Source organism: Trachurus trachurus, assembly GCF_905171665.1.
Source record: "Trachurus trachurus genome assembly, chromosome: 13".
Lineage (NCBI taxonomy): Eukaryota > Metazoa > Chordata > Actinopteri > Carangiformes > Carangidae > Trachurus > Trachurus trachurus.
The window spans coordinates 4,814,155-4,830,911 of record NC_139892.1 but is presented as its reverse complement, the minus strand read 5'-3'; the positions used below and the strand labels follow the sequence as shown (position 1 = coordinate 4,830,911).

The window sequence follows — 16,757 nt, the reverse complement described above, 5'->3', positions numbered from 1 at the left end:
TTTCCTTTCTATTAGATCACTTTGTTTCTTCATAAGAATACACTGATCTATATTTGCTGTTATTAACGATCTGCCTTATAAAATACAGGATTGGTAATTATGTTGTATCAATAATCAAGCCCTTGTGTTTTTTTCTGTGACAGTGAATTCTTGTGTCACTCTGCCTTCCAGGTCCCAGTTTGCCTAAGAACGACCTGATAGTCGCCGTCAACTGGACTGGAGTTTATTTTGTAGATGAACAGGAGCAAGTCCTGTTGGAGCTCTCCTTCCCAGAGATATCTGCAGTTTCCAGCAGCAGGTGAAGCAAGCTGAGATCTGGAGCCACTGAGTTGAGATTTTGAAGCTGGAGATCACTGTTTGTTTCTCAATTGTTTGATGCACAACATATGCACACCCCTTCTAATGCGCAACATGGGTCTAAAATGACCCGCATTCATTTTCCATGTGAATTCATGCTGGGTGAGTGTTTATTTGCAGTATCTTTTAAAATCAATATATTTTATGATTGAATCTTCCAAGTATCTTGTTTTTAATTAGTACAGGGTGTCATTTCCATTTTTACTTTATTATTTTACGAACAAACAGACAAAAAGTCTCAGAGAGTGGACCAGTTAGCTAGCTAGCTATTGACATTTCTACATTCTACTGTATTAGTTAACTACAGTAGAACATGTCACCAGCTAGCTAGCTAGGTAGCTGTTGACATGTTCTAGCTGGTGCCTACATTATTCTATTGTTGTCACCAGCTAGAACATGTCATCATGTTAACAGTTAGCTAGCTTGCTAATATTAAAGCAGAAGTAAGCGATCCGGTCGTTTTGGCTAATGCTGCGTTCCAGGCAGGCTTTTGAAACCGTAAATTACAGCTTCAAGTCACAACTTACGACTTTGTAGCGTTCCAGGCAACCCACTCGTGTTTTTCCGACCTGTTTTCCCTGTGAAAGTCACTATAACGGCCACTCGTAACTTCCGACCCGTGAACTCGTACCAGATCGAACTGGTACAACTTCACAGGTCGGAAAAACGCGAGTTACGGGCTGCCTTGAACGCACCATAACAGTCCTCGTCCCTACGTCACCACATTCACGCGCATCCCTTGGCTGCACACACAGCCCTTCATGCCGTTCTCTCTCCTCATTGGATAAAAACTGTAGGATACGAGAAAAGTTTTCTCCTCGGCTCAGAGCAGAGCAGAGTGACTGACAGACCCGTGTTTCGGTCCAAACACTCTATGTAAGTGATTGCTGTCGGAAGATAGAACTATTTAAGACTTATATTAACACAAATATATCGCTTACTTCTGCTTTAAGGTATTTCCCTTTATGACAAGTAATGTAGCTACTTATTCAAGGTTTACTTAAACCTTATCAATTATGCACAGTTATCTTTAATGAGTCATCAAATGTTTCTTTAGGTAAATTGGAATAATTGTAAAACAAGTAAATATGATTATATGTGCTTAAAAAAGAATATTTACTGAAGTCAATGGAGATGGCTAGATGGCTAGCTGTTGACCACAGTAGAATATGTCAACAGAGCTATTAATGGGGAAAAAGGACAAGTAATGACTAGTCATTATTGTAATCAAGGAAACAATGGTCTGCTGTTGGTATCGATAGTGAGGGAATGCTCAAATTAAAGTATTCTTGCTATGCTTGTTTTTTCAACTGGTCCACTCACTGAGACATTTTTGTTCACAAGTAAGAAATGAAAAATGGAAATAATGACCCACTAATAAAAAACAATATATTAAATAATACTTGGAACATTCAATCATAAAATAGATAGATTTCAAAAGTTACAGCAAAGAAACTACAGTATCACTCAGCATGAAATCACATTGGAAATGAATGTGGGTCATTTTAGACCCATGTTGCGCATTAGAGGGGTAGTGATACAAAATGTGTTTTTATTAAAAAAGTGAAAAAGTAAAAAATAAAATAAGGATGTATTATGATCAAAAACAAGTTAATTGGGGAATACCTGGAATACTAGGCTATATGATGAAATACATTTTTCGCAAAGATATAGCACAAAAAAACTCACTCGATTGTTGCGCATCAAAGGGTTAACGGATTTTAAACAAAACAATGACCCTGATCAAGTCATCCATCAAACCTTGACTACGTCAGTGTCACATCAGGAAACTGCTTTATTGTTGTAGTAGCAGTAATGTGTAGACTTTCAGGCATATCACTGACAAATAATGTTGACCTGACGATGGAAACGTCAAATCAGGAAATGCAATGTGCAATGCAGTGAAAGATTATTTATCTGTATGTATGTTGACCTGTTTCAGGGGAGGAAAGTTGCATGGTCAGAGTTTCACTTTGGCAACCATCAAAGGAGATGAGTACACCTTCACCTCCAACAATGCAGAAGACATCCGTGACCTGGTGGTGACCTTCCTGGAAGGCCTGAGGAAGAGGTCCAAGTTTGTGGTTGCGTTGCAGGATAACCCCAACCCCAGTAAGTCCTGAGGATCACGTTTTTATTGTGAGGGGGATTTAAAAATAATTATTTAAGAATTAAGAATAAAAATATACATTTAAGTAGGAAATAAACAGAAACTGCACAGTGAAATGCACACAGCAACTAGATCAGGAATAGCTAGAAACAAACTATGTAAACTGTTTTTCACAGACTGATATTTGTAGAACTAACCATTCAGATCCATTTATATTTGATCCACATTGTAACTGAGAGAATTGTTTTTTTTTTGTTTGTTTCTTTTTTGTTGAGGACTGGTTTATCTGGTAGTTTGTTCCTTAAAGGGATAGTTCACCCAAAATTCAAATTTCACTCATCATCTACTCACCCTCATTTCAACTAAGAGCTGTGAGAATTTTCAGAGTCCTCCGTTCCTTCTCTGAGTTACGGGGGGGGGGGTCCGCGCAGCAGTATTTGTCCATCTAATGGTTGTCAATGGATACCAACTTTCTTCGTCCAAAGAGAAGTTTCAGAGTCCTCCGTGGCTTCTCTGAGTTACAGGGGGTCTCGGCGTAGCAGTGCATGTCCATATGACGGTTGCGAATGGATACCAAGTGTCTTCGTAACAAAAAGACACACCAAAAAACATCCAAATACCTCCATAGTGCTCGTATGTAATGTCCCTCTTGTATTGAAGCCCCGACATGAGAAATTGTTCAGAAAAAAATTAAATAAGTCTATATTTTAAGCTTGTTTGTAGCGGAAGCTCCCAGTGTCTCAGTTCACTGCTCTTCCTGTGTCAGTGCAAATCTTGTGTGATTTGCACTGATCGGCGGAACCATTTCTCATGTCGGGGCTTCAATACAAGAGGGACATTACATACGAGCAGTATGGAGGTATCTGGATGTTTTTTGGTGTGTCTTTTTGGACGAAGAAAGTTGGTATCCATTGACAACCATTATATGGACAAATACTGCTGCGCGGACCCCCCTGTAACTCAGAGAAGGCACGGAGGACTCTGAAAATTCTCACAGCCCTTAGTCGACATGAGGGTGAGTAGATAATGAGTGAAATTTGAATTTTGGGTGAACTATCCCTTTAATATATTCAAAAGTTCTAAGTTCAGAGATTCCCATCAAACACTGTGACAGTTGGAATACATTTTCATTGTTTTCATTTTGGTTGTTGTCTGTTCTCTTCCTCCAGCTGGTGAGGAGTCAACATTCCTGAGCTTCCTGAAGGGAGACCTGATCCTGTTGGACCAGGACACTGGGGAGCAGGTCCTCAACTCTGGTTGGACACACGGCATCAATGAACGAACCAATCAGAGGGGAGATTTCCCAGCTGATTGTGTCTATGTCCTGCCCACCATGGCTCGACCTCAACAAGAAATAGTGGTGAGAAGGGTTTCTACAGTACGTGACGTGCAGATAGAAACTCCTCTTTGTCGGCCAAAAATATGCTTCATTCTTTTAAGGAGAAAGCTGCACGCACACACACACACACACACACACACACACACACACACACACACACACACACACAGCAGTGCCTGTGTGACAGTTTGCAGCATAGTACAACTAAATCACACCTTTTTAAATTCAAGCACTATTTTTGGAAAGGTTGATGAAGAGAAATATTTTAATCTTAATGTACTGCTGTAACATCTTGATCTTATTTTATACAACAACTTGTCTGAAGCATGTTTTGTAATTAAATGTAATCCAATCAGGCACTGGTTACCATGACACCGGATCAGAGACAGGAGTCAGTTCGTGTTTCGCAGCTTGTCCAGCCAGAGACAGATGGCAGAATGAAACCCTACACGCTGGAAGAGTTCTCTTATGACTACTTCAGGTACAAATAAAAACACAAACAAAGATAACATGAATAATATAAACACAACATTTGGAGAATGCACAACACAACTACAGTTCACAGTCACATGTGTGGGCTCAGGCTGTTTTCTTTTTTTAGTTATATATTGCTTTATTGTTGCTGTCTTGTTTTTTTTTGGTTATTTGTTGATTTATGAAGGGGTTTGAAAACATTGTTGACATTAAAAGAATAGTTCACCCAAAATTCAAATTGCACTCATTATCTACTCCCCCTCATGTGGACTAAGGGCTGGGAGAAGTTTCAGAGTCCTCCATGGCTTCTCTGAGTTACAGGGGGTCTCGGCGTAGCAGTGCATGTCCATATAACGGTTGCAAATGGAAATGGATACCAACTGTCTTCGTAACAAAAAGACACACCAAAAAACATCCAAATACCTCCATGCTGCTCGTATGTAATGTCCGTCTTGTATTGAAGCCCCGAAATGCCCCGTCCAAATCTCACGCGATTTGCGCTGGCGTCCGTAATCGCACTGCGCAAATCTCGCAAGATTTGGATGGACCAGGAAGAGAAGCTTCCGTTACAAACAAGCTTGAAATATAGACTTATTTAATTTTTTTCGGGACAATTTCGCATTTCGGGGCTTCAATACAAGATGGACATTACATACGGGCAGCATGGATGTATTTGGATGTTTTTTGGTGTGTCTTTTTGTTACAAAGACAGTTGGTATCCATCCAACTGTTATATTGACATGCACTGCTACGCCGAGACCCCCTGTAACTCAGAGAAGCCACGGAGGACTCTGAAACTTCTCCCAGCCCTTAGTCCACATGAGGGGGAGTAGATAATGAAATTTCAATTTTGAGTGAACTATTCCTTTAACCCTTATATTGTGGCTCAACCCCTGTTGATCCCTCACTGAGCCTTTGACCTGCTTCCTCTAGGCCTCCTCCCAAACACACTCTGAGCAGAGTGATGGTTACTAAGAATCGTGGGAAGGACAAGATGTGGATGTGCACCAGAGAGCCACTCAAGCAGCCACTGTTGAAGAAGGTGGTCAACCACGAGGAGTTGGCTCAGGACGCCTGCATGTCATTCATAGATATCCTGGAAACAGCTGATGTGATGCCGTGTCTGACCCATTTTTTTCCTTTTCTTTCTCTTCTTTTTGGACTCTTTTATAGCAGTTTGTCCTTTATTCCAGCTGTTAGTGGAGAGAGAAGGGAAAGAAGGGAAGGAAAGGAGCCTGCAGTTGTTTGCTGTAGCAAAAACAGGCAGTGATGCTCATTTGACACAAGTGTTGACCCTTAAAGGGACATTGTGTAACTTCTCCTGTTATCTATTCACAAAAATTGATTATTTGGTTCAAAAGTCTGTTTTTCATTACTCAGTCATCCCCCCCATCAACAAACTGAAGTGTTCCTTTCAGCTCTGAATGAGCCGTTCATATCATTCATATCTACATGGAGCGGGTAAGCTCGGTGCTGGCTGCCATGTGGTGTCTCCATGGTGACGGTAGGAAACCACGGAAACTCAGCGGAGACACCGGAGCTGTCGGCTCAGGTCGAGGTGGCGTCTGTGAAAAGTCACCGCGGTAACGCAGTGAGGAGGAATGGAGTGTGACACTGATGCTGCATTCACCTGCAGTCGGGCAGACGGCCGTCGCTAACAAACCAGATGTCATTTTAGTCACAGAAGTCCAGAGAAAGCCGGTAAAACGTGGGTCAGGTAAACAATACGACATCGCCATGACAACATATTGTCACGTGTATTGTTTTGCCTCGTGCTGACGGACCACTTGTTTACATAGAGGCTTGTTTATGCCGTTACCTGCAGCAGCTGTCGTCCGTCTGCCTTCTGCCCAATTTCAGGTGAATGCAGCATGAAAAATATGATTGAGTTGCTTGTGATATACAACCACAACGCTAGATGGGAGGAATTCCTACACAATGTACCTTGATTTGATTTGATTTGAAAATCTTTAATGTCCCCGAAGGGCAATTTGGTTTGCAACAAAAGTTCAACACAGTAGAGCTCACATAGCACACACATGACACAATAAATACATATAAATACATATAGTCATCACAGATTACAGTACTGTACATCCTTCCCAACAGGTTCGCCTACAGCGTACCTTTAACTCATTTACAAGATGGGAGATTAGATTACACTTGTCTCTACATACTCACATGTGGGACTGAAGGCAGAGTGGATGCTACACTCCCTCGCTATAGTCAAGTGATGAGATGTTTTTAGCATGCTAACTTTAACAGAAGAGAAAAACAGGGTTGTCCACTAGTATATAACACTGTAATTGGGATGTTATTAAGTCATAATAAACCAATGATTTCATTCGACAGAACAACATTTTCAAGAGAAACTTTTTTGCCTTTTGGCACATTGATTTCTGTGTTGAGCAAGAAATCAGTATAGATAGATAGATATACTTTATTGATCCCAAGCTGGGAAATGACAGAATATAGAATATGTAGTGGGGGGTTTTCTTTTCTTTTTTTAATTTGATATACTTAATGTTTGTAAGAAGCACATGATTACAGACAGGAATATTTTCTCTGCCCTCGGTGTCACATCCAGATATTGTTGTATATTGTATCATTTGTATTGAGGAGAGTCTTTTGTTCCTTGACGTCTGTCCCACCTATGATGAAGTACATGGGCGACTACCCGTCCAAACGGACACGCTCGGTCAACGAGTTGACTGACCAAATCTTTGAAGGAGCGCTAAAGGCGGAACCTCTGAAAGACGAGATCTACTGTCAGATCATCAAACAGCTCACTGACAACCATGTTAAGTGTGTAAACGGAAGTCCATAATAATCTGTCGTGTTGACACCCACAAGAATACACACCAAATATGATTGTATTATTCTATTTTCATCAAAACAGTGATATGATTATTTTTCTTTAGTAAATATTCTACAACTTAACACACAACAGAGTGTTGTGCGGCTTGGGCAGTGTTTGTTGAGGTGTTGTGTTGCTGCTGCAGGTACAGTGAGGAGAAAGGCTGGGAGCTGCTGTGGTTGTGCTCCGGTCTCTTTCCACCAAGTAACGTGCTGCTGCCCCACATCCAGCGCTTCCTCCAGTCCAAGAAACACCACCCGCTGTCTGGGGACTGCATGCAGAGACTGCACAAAGCACTACGGTAAACACTTGTTATCGCTCAATGACATCAACTTACTGGATGTTTCTTTATTATTCTGATGTAATGAGAAACTTTCTCATGACACAAACATGACATAAACAACCTTTATGTCATGTCATAAAGGTTGTTACCCCATTTGCAGTGGAAATGATGGGCTGTTTTTGTAAATGTCTGTTAGTTTGATATTGGTTATCTTAAAATAATGATTGAAGTCTACATCAGTGGTTCTCAACGTGGGGTCCGGGGACCCCTAGGGGTCCTTGAGAGATCTGAAGGGGGTCCCCAATTTATTTCTTGATTTCTTGATCGATTTTTTTTTTAACTTTTTTGTTTTAGAAATTTTACCGCTTTTTTCTAGAAAATTGACCACTTTTTTATTTTTATTTTGAACATTTTTTACGAGAAATGTTACCACTTCTTCCTAGAAATGTTTAAATGTTTTTGGAGAAATTGGACCACTTTTTTCCAGAAATTTCTCTATAATATTTCCAAAACTTCACGCCATTGGCCCTAATTTAAAAGTATAAAAAAGTAATGTTCTTCAAACAAATATTTGTTTATTTCTGGTGTTTACTTCAAAATTTGGTCCAATGGGGGTCCGTGGTCTAATTTGTGTCAATTTAGGGGTCCTTGATGTACAAAAGGTTGAGAACCACTGGTCTACATAGACCTGTTTTCTTACATTCACAAAAGCAACACGATCATGTAGGTAAAATGCCAGCAGACCCAGATCAGTGAAAAGTTCTCTCACAAATGGTAAAGTTCAACATTTTAGCCAGATATTGTTGTATATTGTATCGTTTGTATTGAGGCTAATCTTCCGTTCCTTGACGCCTGTCCCACCTATGATGAAGTATATGGATGACTACCCGTCCAAACGGACAGCGAGTTGACTGACCAAATGTTTAAAGGAGCGCTAAAGGCGGAACCTCTGAAAGACGTGTGATGTAGTAATAGGCTCATTGAATTACTCAGTTTTTATCACACACAATTGGACTAAACTTTTGTTTTTCTGCTTTTTTTGTCATTGTTGTCACTGTAACAGTAATGGATCCAGGAAGTACCCCCCTCATTTGGTTGAGGTGGAGGCAATCCAACATAAGACGACACAGATATTCCACAAAGTCTATTTCCCTGATGATACAGATGAGGTACAACACACAAACATAATTAATACTGAGGAAGTGTAGTTTGAAAAATTGAGTTTTTTTTGTATTCAATATTTATGTGAAACATGCAGGCATTTGAAGTGGAGTCCAGCACCAAAGCAAAGGACTTCTGCCAGAATATCTCAACCAGGCTGCTGCTGAAGTCTCCTGAGGGCTTCAGCCTCTTCGTCAAGATCTCAGACAAGGTCTGAACTAGGACATTCCAATCCTGTTTTGTGTCTGTTGTTTTTCTGCTGTTACTCTTGTCAGACCTTCTTTTATCAAAGTTTGTCCTTTTATTCTTTCATTTTTCTAGTCTTAAATGTACAGTCTTAAAGTGATAGTTCACCCAAAATTCAAATTTCATTATCTACTCACCCTCATGTCGACTAAGAGCTCTGAGAATTTTCACAGTCCACAGAGTCCTCCGTTCCTTCTCTGAGTTACGGGGGGGTCCGCGTAGCAGTATTTGTCCATATAATGGTTGTCAATGGATACCAACTTTCTTCGTCCAAAAAGACACACCAAAAAACATCCAAATACCTCCATGCTGCTCGTCTGTAATGTCCCTCTTGTATTGAAGCCCCGACATGAGAAATTGTTCCGCCGGTGACACAGGAAGAGCAGTGAATCGAGACACTGGGAGCTTCCGCTACAAACAAGCTTAAAATATAGACTTATTTAATGTTTTTCGGAACAATTTCTCATGTCGGGGCTTCAATACAAGAGGGACATTACAGACGAGCAGCATGGAGGTATTTGGATGTTTTTTGGTGTGTCTTTTTGGACAAAGACAGTTGGTATCCATTCACAACCATTATATGGAGAAATACTGCTGCACGGACCCCCCCGTAACTCAGAGAAGGAACGTAGGACTCTGAAACTTCTCACAGCTCTTAGTCGACATGAGGGTGAGTAGATAATGAGTGAAATTTGAATTTTGGGTGAACTATCCCTTTAAATTTCACATCTAAATAGGTAAATGATAGTGATACTATAATGACTTCATTGATGAATTTGCATTACAGTAAGCTGATGTGTGTGAATGTGTGTGGACTCTCTCCAGGTGATAAGTGTCCCAGAGGGAGATTTCTTCTTTGACTTTGTCAGACATTTGACTGACTGGATTAAGAAATCTCGACCAGCTAAAGACGGTTTGTACCAGCATCTGTTTATAGCAGCAAAGATACACGGCCTGTCCAAAAAAAAGAGCCTCCCATTGGATAATTACTGCATGGATGATTATGTTTCTGCTGGCAAAAAGTTATTTAACCCTAACGGAGTCAACCTTGTCGGAAGACGCATCCTGTGGTTGTGGAAAAGATGTTAATTAGGGCTGGGACGATATGCTTTTCTCCCGATTCGATTCTTCTACGATTGGATCGGATGGCAATTAGATTTAAATTGCGATTCTACTATATTGCCGATTCTCTCGATTTTTAGTCTGCATTTTTAACATTTATCTGCACACAAATACTGTAGGAGCCTATAAATTAACATACTGCATTATAAAGTGAACTTAAACCCTTTTCAAAACCTGTACTCTCTGTATGTAAAAAAAAAAAGGCTAACAAACGCACATTGCACAATATCAAAAAAAATAAATAAATAAAAAGATTTTTTCAAAAAAAAAAAAGATTTAAAAAAAAAAAAAAGATTTTTTCAAAAAAAAATAGTTTTAAAAATCGTCAAAAAAGATATTGCGATATTTATGTGAATCGAGTTTTTCTCCCACCCCTAATGTTAATCTGTTTCAGAAGGGTCAAATGAATGGCATCAAGCAAATAAAACATCTAAGGAGATTGTTGAGAGGGTTAAGAACTGTCCAACGTACTATTGAAACTGGAAGGAGAGTGGGGAACCATCATCTTCAAGGAAGAAATGTGGTCCAATGTGACCAGAGTCCAGACCTGAACCTGAACCTGAACCCCACTGAGAATCTTTGTGTATTCTCCTACGGAGTTGGTGTCAGTTTAGTTTCTGAACACATAAAAACAGATTTGCCTGTAAACAGAAAGTTGACAGTCGATTGGCCGACATGAGCATCATGTTCTTGTAATGTGTAGGTCTTTGCTGTTCTGAATGAACCCATTTAATCGAAGTTGTGCTGTACACATTTTCTTAGTTTAAAGGTAGAGTCTGGAGATTTGTTAGTTGCAGTTTGTAAACACAACATTCAGGAGGCTCAACATGGCCAGGCTTTGTGTTCATGATGCAGCTCAACTAAACCTCCAGCCCCGGTCAGAGTTACCACGGTGCTACGAAGCTGGTTATCAACTTGGTTTGTTAAGTCCGGCTCTCAGCTTCATGCTCTGTGCGTGTTCACATCAAAGGAGGCGTTTGGCGTCATATGATGAATGGAGCGACAACGGGCTGATTTCAGCCAAGAGCAGCAGGTTGTTTTAAAGCAGAAGTGAGTGATATTTTTGTGTTAATATAAGTCTTAAATAGTTATATCTTCCGACAGCAATCACTTACATAGAGTGTTTGGACTGAAACACGGGTCTCTCAGTCCCTCTGCTCTGCTCTGAGCCGAGGAGAAAACTTTTCTCGTATCCTACAGTTTTTATCCAATGAGGAGAGAGAACGGCATGCAGGGCTGTGTGTGCAGCCAAGGGATGCGCGTGAATGTGGTGACGTAGGGACGAGGACTGTTATGGTGCGTTCAAGGCAACCCGTAACTCGTGTTTTTCCGACCTGTGAAGTGGTACCAGTTCGATCTGGTACGAGTTCACGGGTCGGAAGTTACGAGTGGCCGTTATAGTGACTTTCACCGGTAAAACAGGTCGGAAAAACACGAGTGGGTTGCCTGGAACGCTACAAAATCGTAAGTTGTGACTTGAAGCTGTAATTTACGGTTTCAAAAGCCTGCCTGGAACGCAGCATTAGCCAAAACGACCGGATCGCTTACTTCTGCTTTAATGGAGAGTATGAGCGATATAGTATGAGCCTGAAGCAACAGTGTTGCTGTAAATATGACAAGAGAGGAGCTGCTTTTAATTTCTGACAGCTCTTGCGCTACTTTTAAATATGAAGCTTTATAAATAAACTAGAGCAACAAGTTCTGTCATTTTAAATTGTATTTTCATCTTGTTTTCTTATATTTCACTGATCGAAATTATAGAATACAAGTGTGTGTTTGTGCGTATGGAAATAGTGGGTTTTTTAGGTGCTGTAGCTACAAGCAAATCTCATATTGTCTCTGTACAAAGACAACAAAGACCTTTTTAAATGTGAAAACATCGTAGACTTATTCAAGATTTGCGTTTGGGCAACACTGGCGAAACATCTAAATTAATGTATTCATGGCCACATTAAGTGAAATGATTAACTTTACCGATTATCCGATTATCTGACTGCTGCGAGCGCACAACTTCTTTCAGTGGTGACTGACTGTATAAAAGTAAAATATAGGCCCAACTTTACCTGCGGAAAACACACTGACTCCACCCAGAAACATCCTGACTACACCAAAACATCAAACTACAGGAAGAGGGGCGTGGCTCTGCAGACACAGTCACCAACACATATGAGTAGAAGCCCATAAACAAAACATTTCTGATGGTCTGTATTTAGTTTTTAAGAAAAACAGTGTTTGTTACATTCAGAAGTGCTAAGTGCTAATTCAAGTTTGTTCAACAGAGGGTGGGGAAAAAACGAAATGAATAGTTCAGACACAACAACAGGATTTCTGAGGCCAAGTTACTAATATTCCAGCAGAGTGTAAATGACTCTTCTCTTCCACCGTACAGGTATCATTCCCTCTCTGACCTATCAGGTGTTCTTCATGAAGAAGCTGTGGACCAGCACAGTTCCAGGAAAGGACTCGTTTGCAGACTTCATCTTCCACTACTACCAGGTCAGTTTGATGCTGTTTCCACTGAGAAACCCTGCACTTCACCTCACCTTAGTTTCAGCTGACACACACACTCATCCAAGGTTTTTTCAATTATAATATGCTATTCCTCTTTTTTCAAATTTTTGACTCAGGAGTTGCCTAAATACCTCCGTGGCTACCATAAGTGCACCCGAGAAGAGGTCTTCCAACTTGCAGCACTTATCTACCGTGTCAAGTTTGAGGATGACAAATCCCACTTTCCTACAATTCCCAAGATGCTTCGGGAGCTGGTTCCTCAAGATCTTATTCGTCAAATGTCACCTGATGACTGGAAAAGGGTAAACCTGCAAAACTAATGTCTTTTTTTAAATTATTATGTCTTTTTTAAAATTTATTTACTTTTTCCTTTTATATTTATGTATTTATTTCTATACTTATACACAAATACACAGTACCAGTCAATGTCCTTATTTTCATGAATCTGTCTACACAGTAGAAAGTCATCTTAAAGGGACAATGAGGAGTTTCTCCGTCGGCAGAACGAAAAATTCCGCGACAATAAAAAAGTCTCATATTAATGTGGATGAATCTACATTACCCACACTTGTTAATGGCTCCATTTTCAATAAATATATCGTTTTGTCTCTATCGTTATTTTGTTATTATTAGGGCCGGGACTTTAACGCATTAATTACGATTAATTAACTACACAAAAATTAACGCGTTAAAAAAAATTAACACATTTTAATTGCACTTATTAAACTTTTTTTTTTTTTTTTTTTTTTCTCACATGTGTCTACGTGCGGTGCGCCCGCACGCGAGAGAGGCGGCAGTTTGAGAGGCTGACTGGCAGAGATGAGAGCTGGTGAAACGCTAGCATGGTTATTTAAAACACCATCTCTGATCTCTGCCTGCACATAGATACACAGACACGGGCGCACGCTAAATGCGCTATATAGCGCTAATTACTCAGCTGCAGCGCTATATCTATGACCTGTCACTGTCACAGGTGCATCTCATCTCATTATGATAGGACTTCACCCTCAGAGCTCTGTCTTCAGACTGTCCTGACCTGTCCCTGAACACCACACAGGGACAACATGGAGCTGCCTGTGTGATTGGTTACTGAGTTTTATTAATGTTTACATCAGGCTGAGTTCAACAAATCAGTTTATGCTACTGTGATTTAAGTAGCCTAGTTAAATACTACAGTAATCATCATAGTGTATTGGAAGGAAAGACCATTTAATCTGTATGTATCAAATATCGATGAATGAATTAATCGATAATTTGCATCCCTAGTCTGTTGGTCTTGGTTAAGTACCACCTTGAATGCTTAAGCTTATGTATTCAGTCATTCAATGGTATACTCAAATCCATTGGAAAAAAAATGCTTCTCACTGTTCTCAGGTCAAATATTTATATGCGATTAAAATGCGATTAATTGCGATTAATTAATTACAAAGCCTCTGATTAATTCGATTAATTTTTTTAATCGAGTCCCAGCCCTAGTTATTATTAGTGGTGGGGGAAATGCTGGGCGAGCCGACCAGCATTTCCTTACTTTCGGTTTTGTGGCGAGTAATGAGAATAACGCCGCCGAATCGCCCTTTATGGTCAGAACTACGATGGTATGTGATCGTCTTCCAACCTCTGACTTTAATTCTTGATGAATGAAAACATGAGTCTGTCTTGCGCCGGTCAAATAATTTCACGGTGCACGGAGGCTCATAAATGTAGTGGGAAAACACTTTGCTTTTCCAAAACTCCTCGTTGTCCCTTTAATTATGAGAGAACACATGAACAAAAAGTGTTAAACAAACCAGAATATGTTTTATATTTTGTGTGTGTGTGTGTGTGTGTGTGTGTGTGTGTGTGTGTGTGTGTGTGTGTGTGTGTGTGTGTGTGTGTGTGTGTGTGTGTGTGTGTGTGTGTGTGTGTGTGTGTGTGTGTGTGTGTGTGTGTGTGTGTGTGTGTGTGTTATAATTGCAGTCTGTGGTTGCATACTTCAACAAGCAGGCCGGTAAATCAAGGGAAGAGGCCAAACTGATATTCTTAAAGATCATCTACAAATGGCCGACTTTTGGCTCTGCTTTCTTTGAGGTCAAGGTAAAAGTCATTTCTTCTGCAGCCCTCACTCATTTGTCTCAGTGCTTTTCTTGCTTTGCTGCATTTTATCTTTGTTTTGTTTTGTTAGCAAAACATCTTGACTTCAGTGTCATTTTGTCACATAAGTTAAATATTACTGCTTCGTATGTGACAGATGATCAGTGCCTGAATATTTGTTCTCTGTCCACAGCAAACCACTGAGCCCAACTACCCAGAGATCCTGCTGATAGCCATCAACAAGCATGGAGTCAGTCTCATCGACCCCAAGACCAAGGTATGTGCCTGAGTTAGTCTGACTGATGACACTTTGTCAAGGCTCATTTCAAACTTTGAGAGGTAAATCCAAATGATATCTCAGCTGACCATAACACAGAGATCTTCAACAGGGGGTCCAAAATTTGTGGTTGAATAAACTTTTTTTTTTTTTCTTTCATTTTTTTTTTTTTCACTGTTTTTTTCCCCCCCTCAAATGTAAATTTCCTTAAAGGACAATTCCAGGTAAATTCAACCTGGAGCTATTAGTTTCCTAATATAGACCTGTCTCCTGTTCTGCAGTAGTTCTGTCAACTCAGAGAACAACAGTGCAGTTGCACCAGCAACTGCACTGTTGGTGCAGTTGCTGGTGATACTTGGTTCTACGCTGAGTCAGAGCAGAGATATTTCACTTCGTGGCCATTTGTACCTCATACGACCCCACTTCCAAAAAAAAAAAGGACTATCCCTTTAATCTCTCTCTGTGTGACATGCAGGACATTCTGACCACACACCCCTTCACCAAAATCTCCAACTGGAGCAGTGGGAACACCTACTTCCACATCACCATTGGCAACCTGGTCAGAGGAAGCAAACTACTGTGTGAGACCTCGCTGGTGGGTGGAACACACACACACACACACACACACACACACACACACACACACACACACACACACACACACACTATTTTTTATATAGTATATGCATATTTATAGTATATGCGTATTTGTTTTGCATATAGTGTATGCGTATCTTTTGCACTATAATATTTGAATTCATTCTATTTTATTTTATTTTGTTTACATTTTTAATTCTATATTTATCCCTCCCTTTAAAGGGATAGTTCACCCAAAATTCAAATTTCACTCATTATCTACTCACCCTCATGTCGACTAAGAGCTGTGAGAATTTTCAGAGTCCTCCGTGGCTTCTCTGAGTTACGGGGGGGGTCCGCGCAGCAGTATTTGTCCATATAATGGTTGTCAATGGATACCAACTTTCTTCGTCCAAAAAGACACACCAAAAAACATCCAAATGTTCCGCCGGTCAGTGCAAATCTCTCAGGAAGAGCAGTGAACTGAGACACTGGGAGCTTCCGCTACAAACAAGCTTAAAATATAGACTTATTTAATTTTTTTCGGAACAATTTCTCATGTCGGGGCTTCAATACAAGAGGGACATTACAGACGAGCAGCATGGAGGCATTTGGATGTTTTTTGGTGTGTCTTTTTGGACGAAGAAAGTTGGTATCCATTGACAACCATTATATGGACAAATACTGCTGCGCGGACCCCCCCGTAACTCAGAGAAGGTACGGAGGACTCTGAAAATTCTCACAGCTCTTAGTCGACATGAGGGTGAGTAGATAATGAGTGAAATTTGAATTTTGGATGAACTATCTCTTTAAACTATTTTTGGTACCTTTATGTTTGCACTCGACACTAAGACAAGTTCCTGGGGCTGTAAACTGACCTTTACTGCTCTTGGCAAAAAAAACAGTTGTGATTCTGTGTGTGTGTGTGTGTGTGTGTGTGTGTGTGTGTGTGTGTGTGTGTGTGTGTGTGTGTGTGTGTGTGTGTGTGTGTGTGTGTGTGTGTGTGTGTGTGTGTGTGTGTGTGTGCACCTGACCTGCAGGGCTACAAGATGGACGACCTGTTGACCTCCTACATCAGTCAGATGTTAACCACCATGAACAAGCAGCGCTCGGGGCGGGGCCACAGCAAGTGAACTTCTTATTGGCAGGAGGCCACCGAGCTCATCCGGCTCTTGCGGCCTATTGGCCAACATTGCAGCTGGGGTCGGACCTTCGCCCACCAGCTGTGGAGGATGAGTCGCAGTCCTTCTGCTAGTTTAGAAGGGTCGAGGAGTTCACCTCCCAGCAGCAACGATCCCGGAGAAGGCCCCAGCAACCGTTACCGCGACAACTACACCTATGATGATAGTGATGAGCCATCTAGTGAAGACGACT

The 16,757-nt window shown here is 40.7% G+C and overlaps 1 protein-coding gene across 1 annotated transcript in view; it reads left to right on the top strand.

Annotated features, from left to right (window-relative positions):
• The window catches only part of myo7aa (myosin VIIAa), a gene marked incomplete at both ends in the record, with an annotated part of 99,242 nt that extends 82,726 nt beyond the window's left edge, over positions 1-16,516 (top strand). Inside the window, 16 exons of the mRNA XM_083984952.1 lie at positions 172-298; positions 2,300-2,469; positions 3,637-3,827; positions 4,163-4,287; positions 5,214-5,382; positions 6,943-7,085; positions 7,283-7,438; positions 8,484-8,589; positions 8,679-8,792; positions 9,653-9,740; positions 12,339-12,445; positions 12,577-12,762; positions 14,417-14,533; positions 14,724-14,807; positions 15,283-15,402; positions 16,424-16,516. Of these exons, the coding sequence (XP_083841078.1) occupies positions 172-298; positions 2,300-2,469; positions 3,637-3,827; positions 4,163-4,287; positions 5,214-5,382; positions 6,943-7,085; positions 7,283-7,438; positions 8,484-8,589; positions 8,679-8,792; positions 9,653-9,740; positions 12,339-12,445; positions 12,577-12,762; positions 14,417-14,533; positions 14,724-14,807; positions 15,283-15,402; positions 16,424-16,516 (2,096 nt within the window). The remainder of the gene's footprint in view (positions 1-171; positions 299-2,299; positions 2,470-3,636; positions 3,828-4,162; positions 4,288-5,213; positions 5,383-6,942; positions 7,086-7,282; positions 7,439-8,483; positions 8,590-8,678; positions 8,793-9,652; positions 9,741-12,338; positions 12,446-12,576; positions 12,763-14,416; positions 14,534-14,723; positions 14,808-15,282; positions 15,403-16,423) is intronic.
• Between the last annotated feature and the right edge of the window lie 241 nt (positions 16,517-16,757).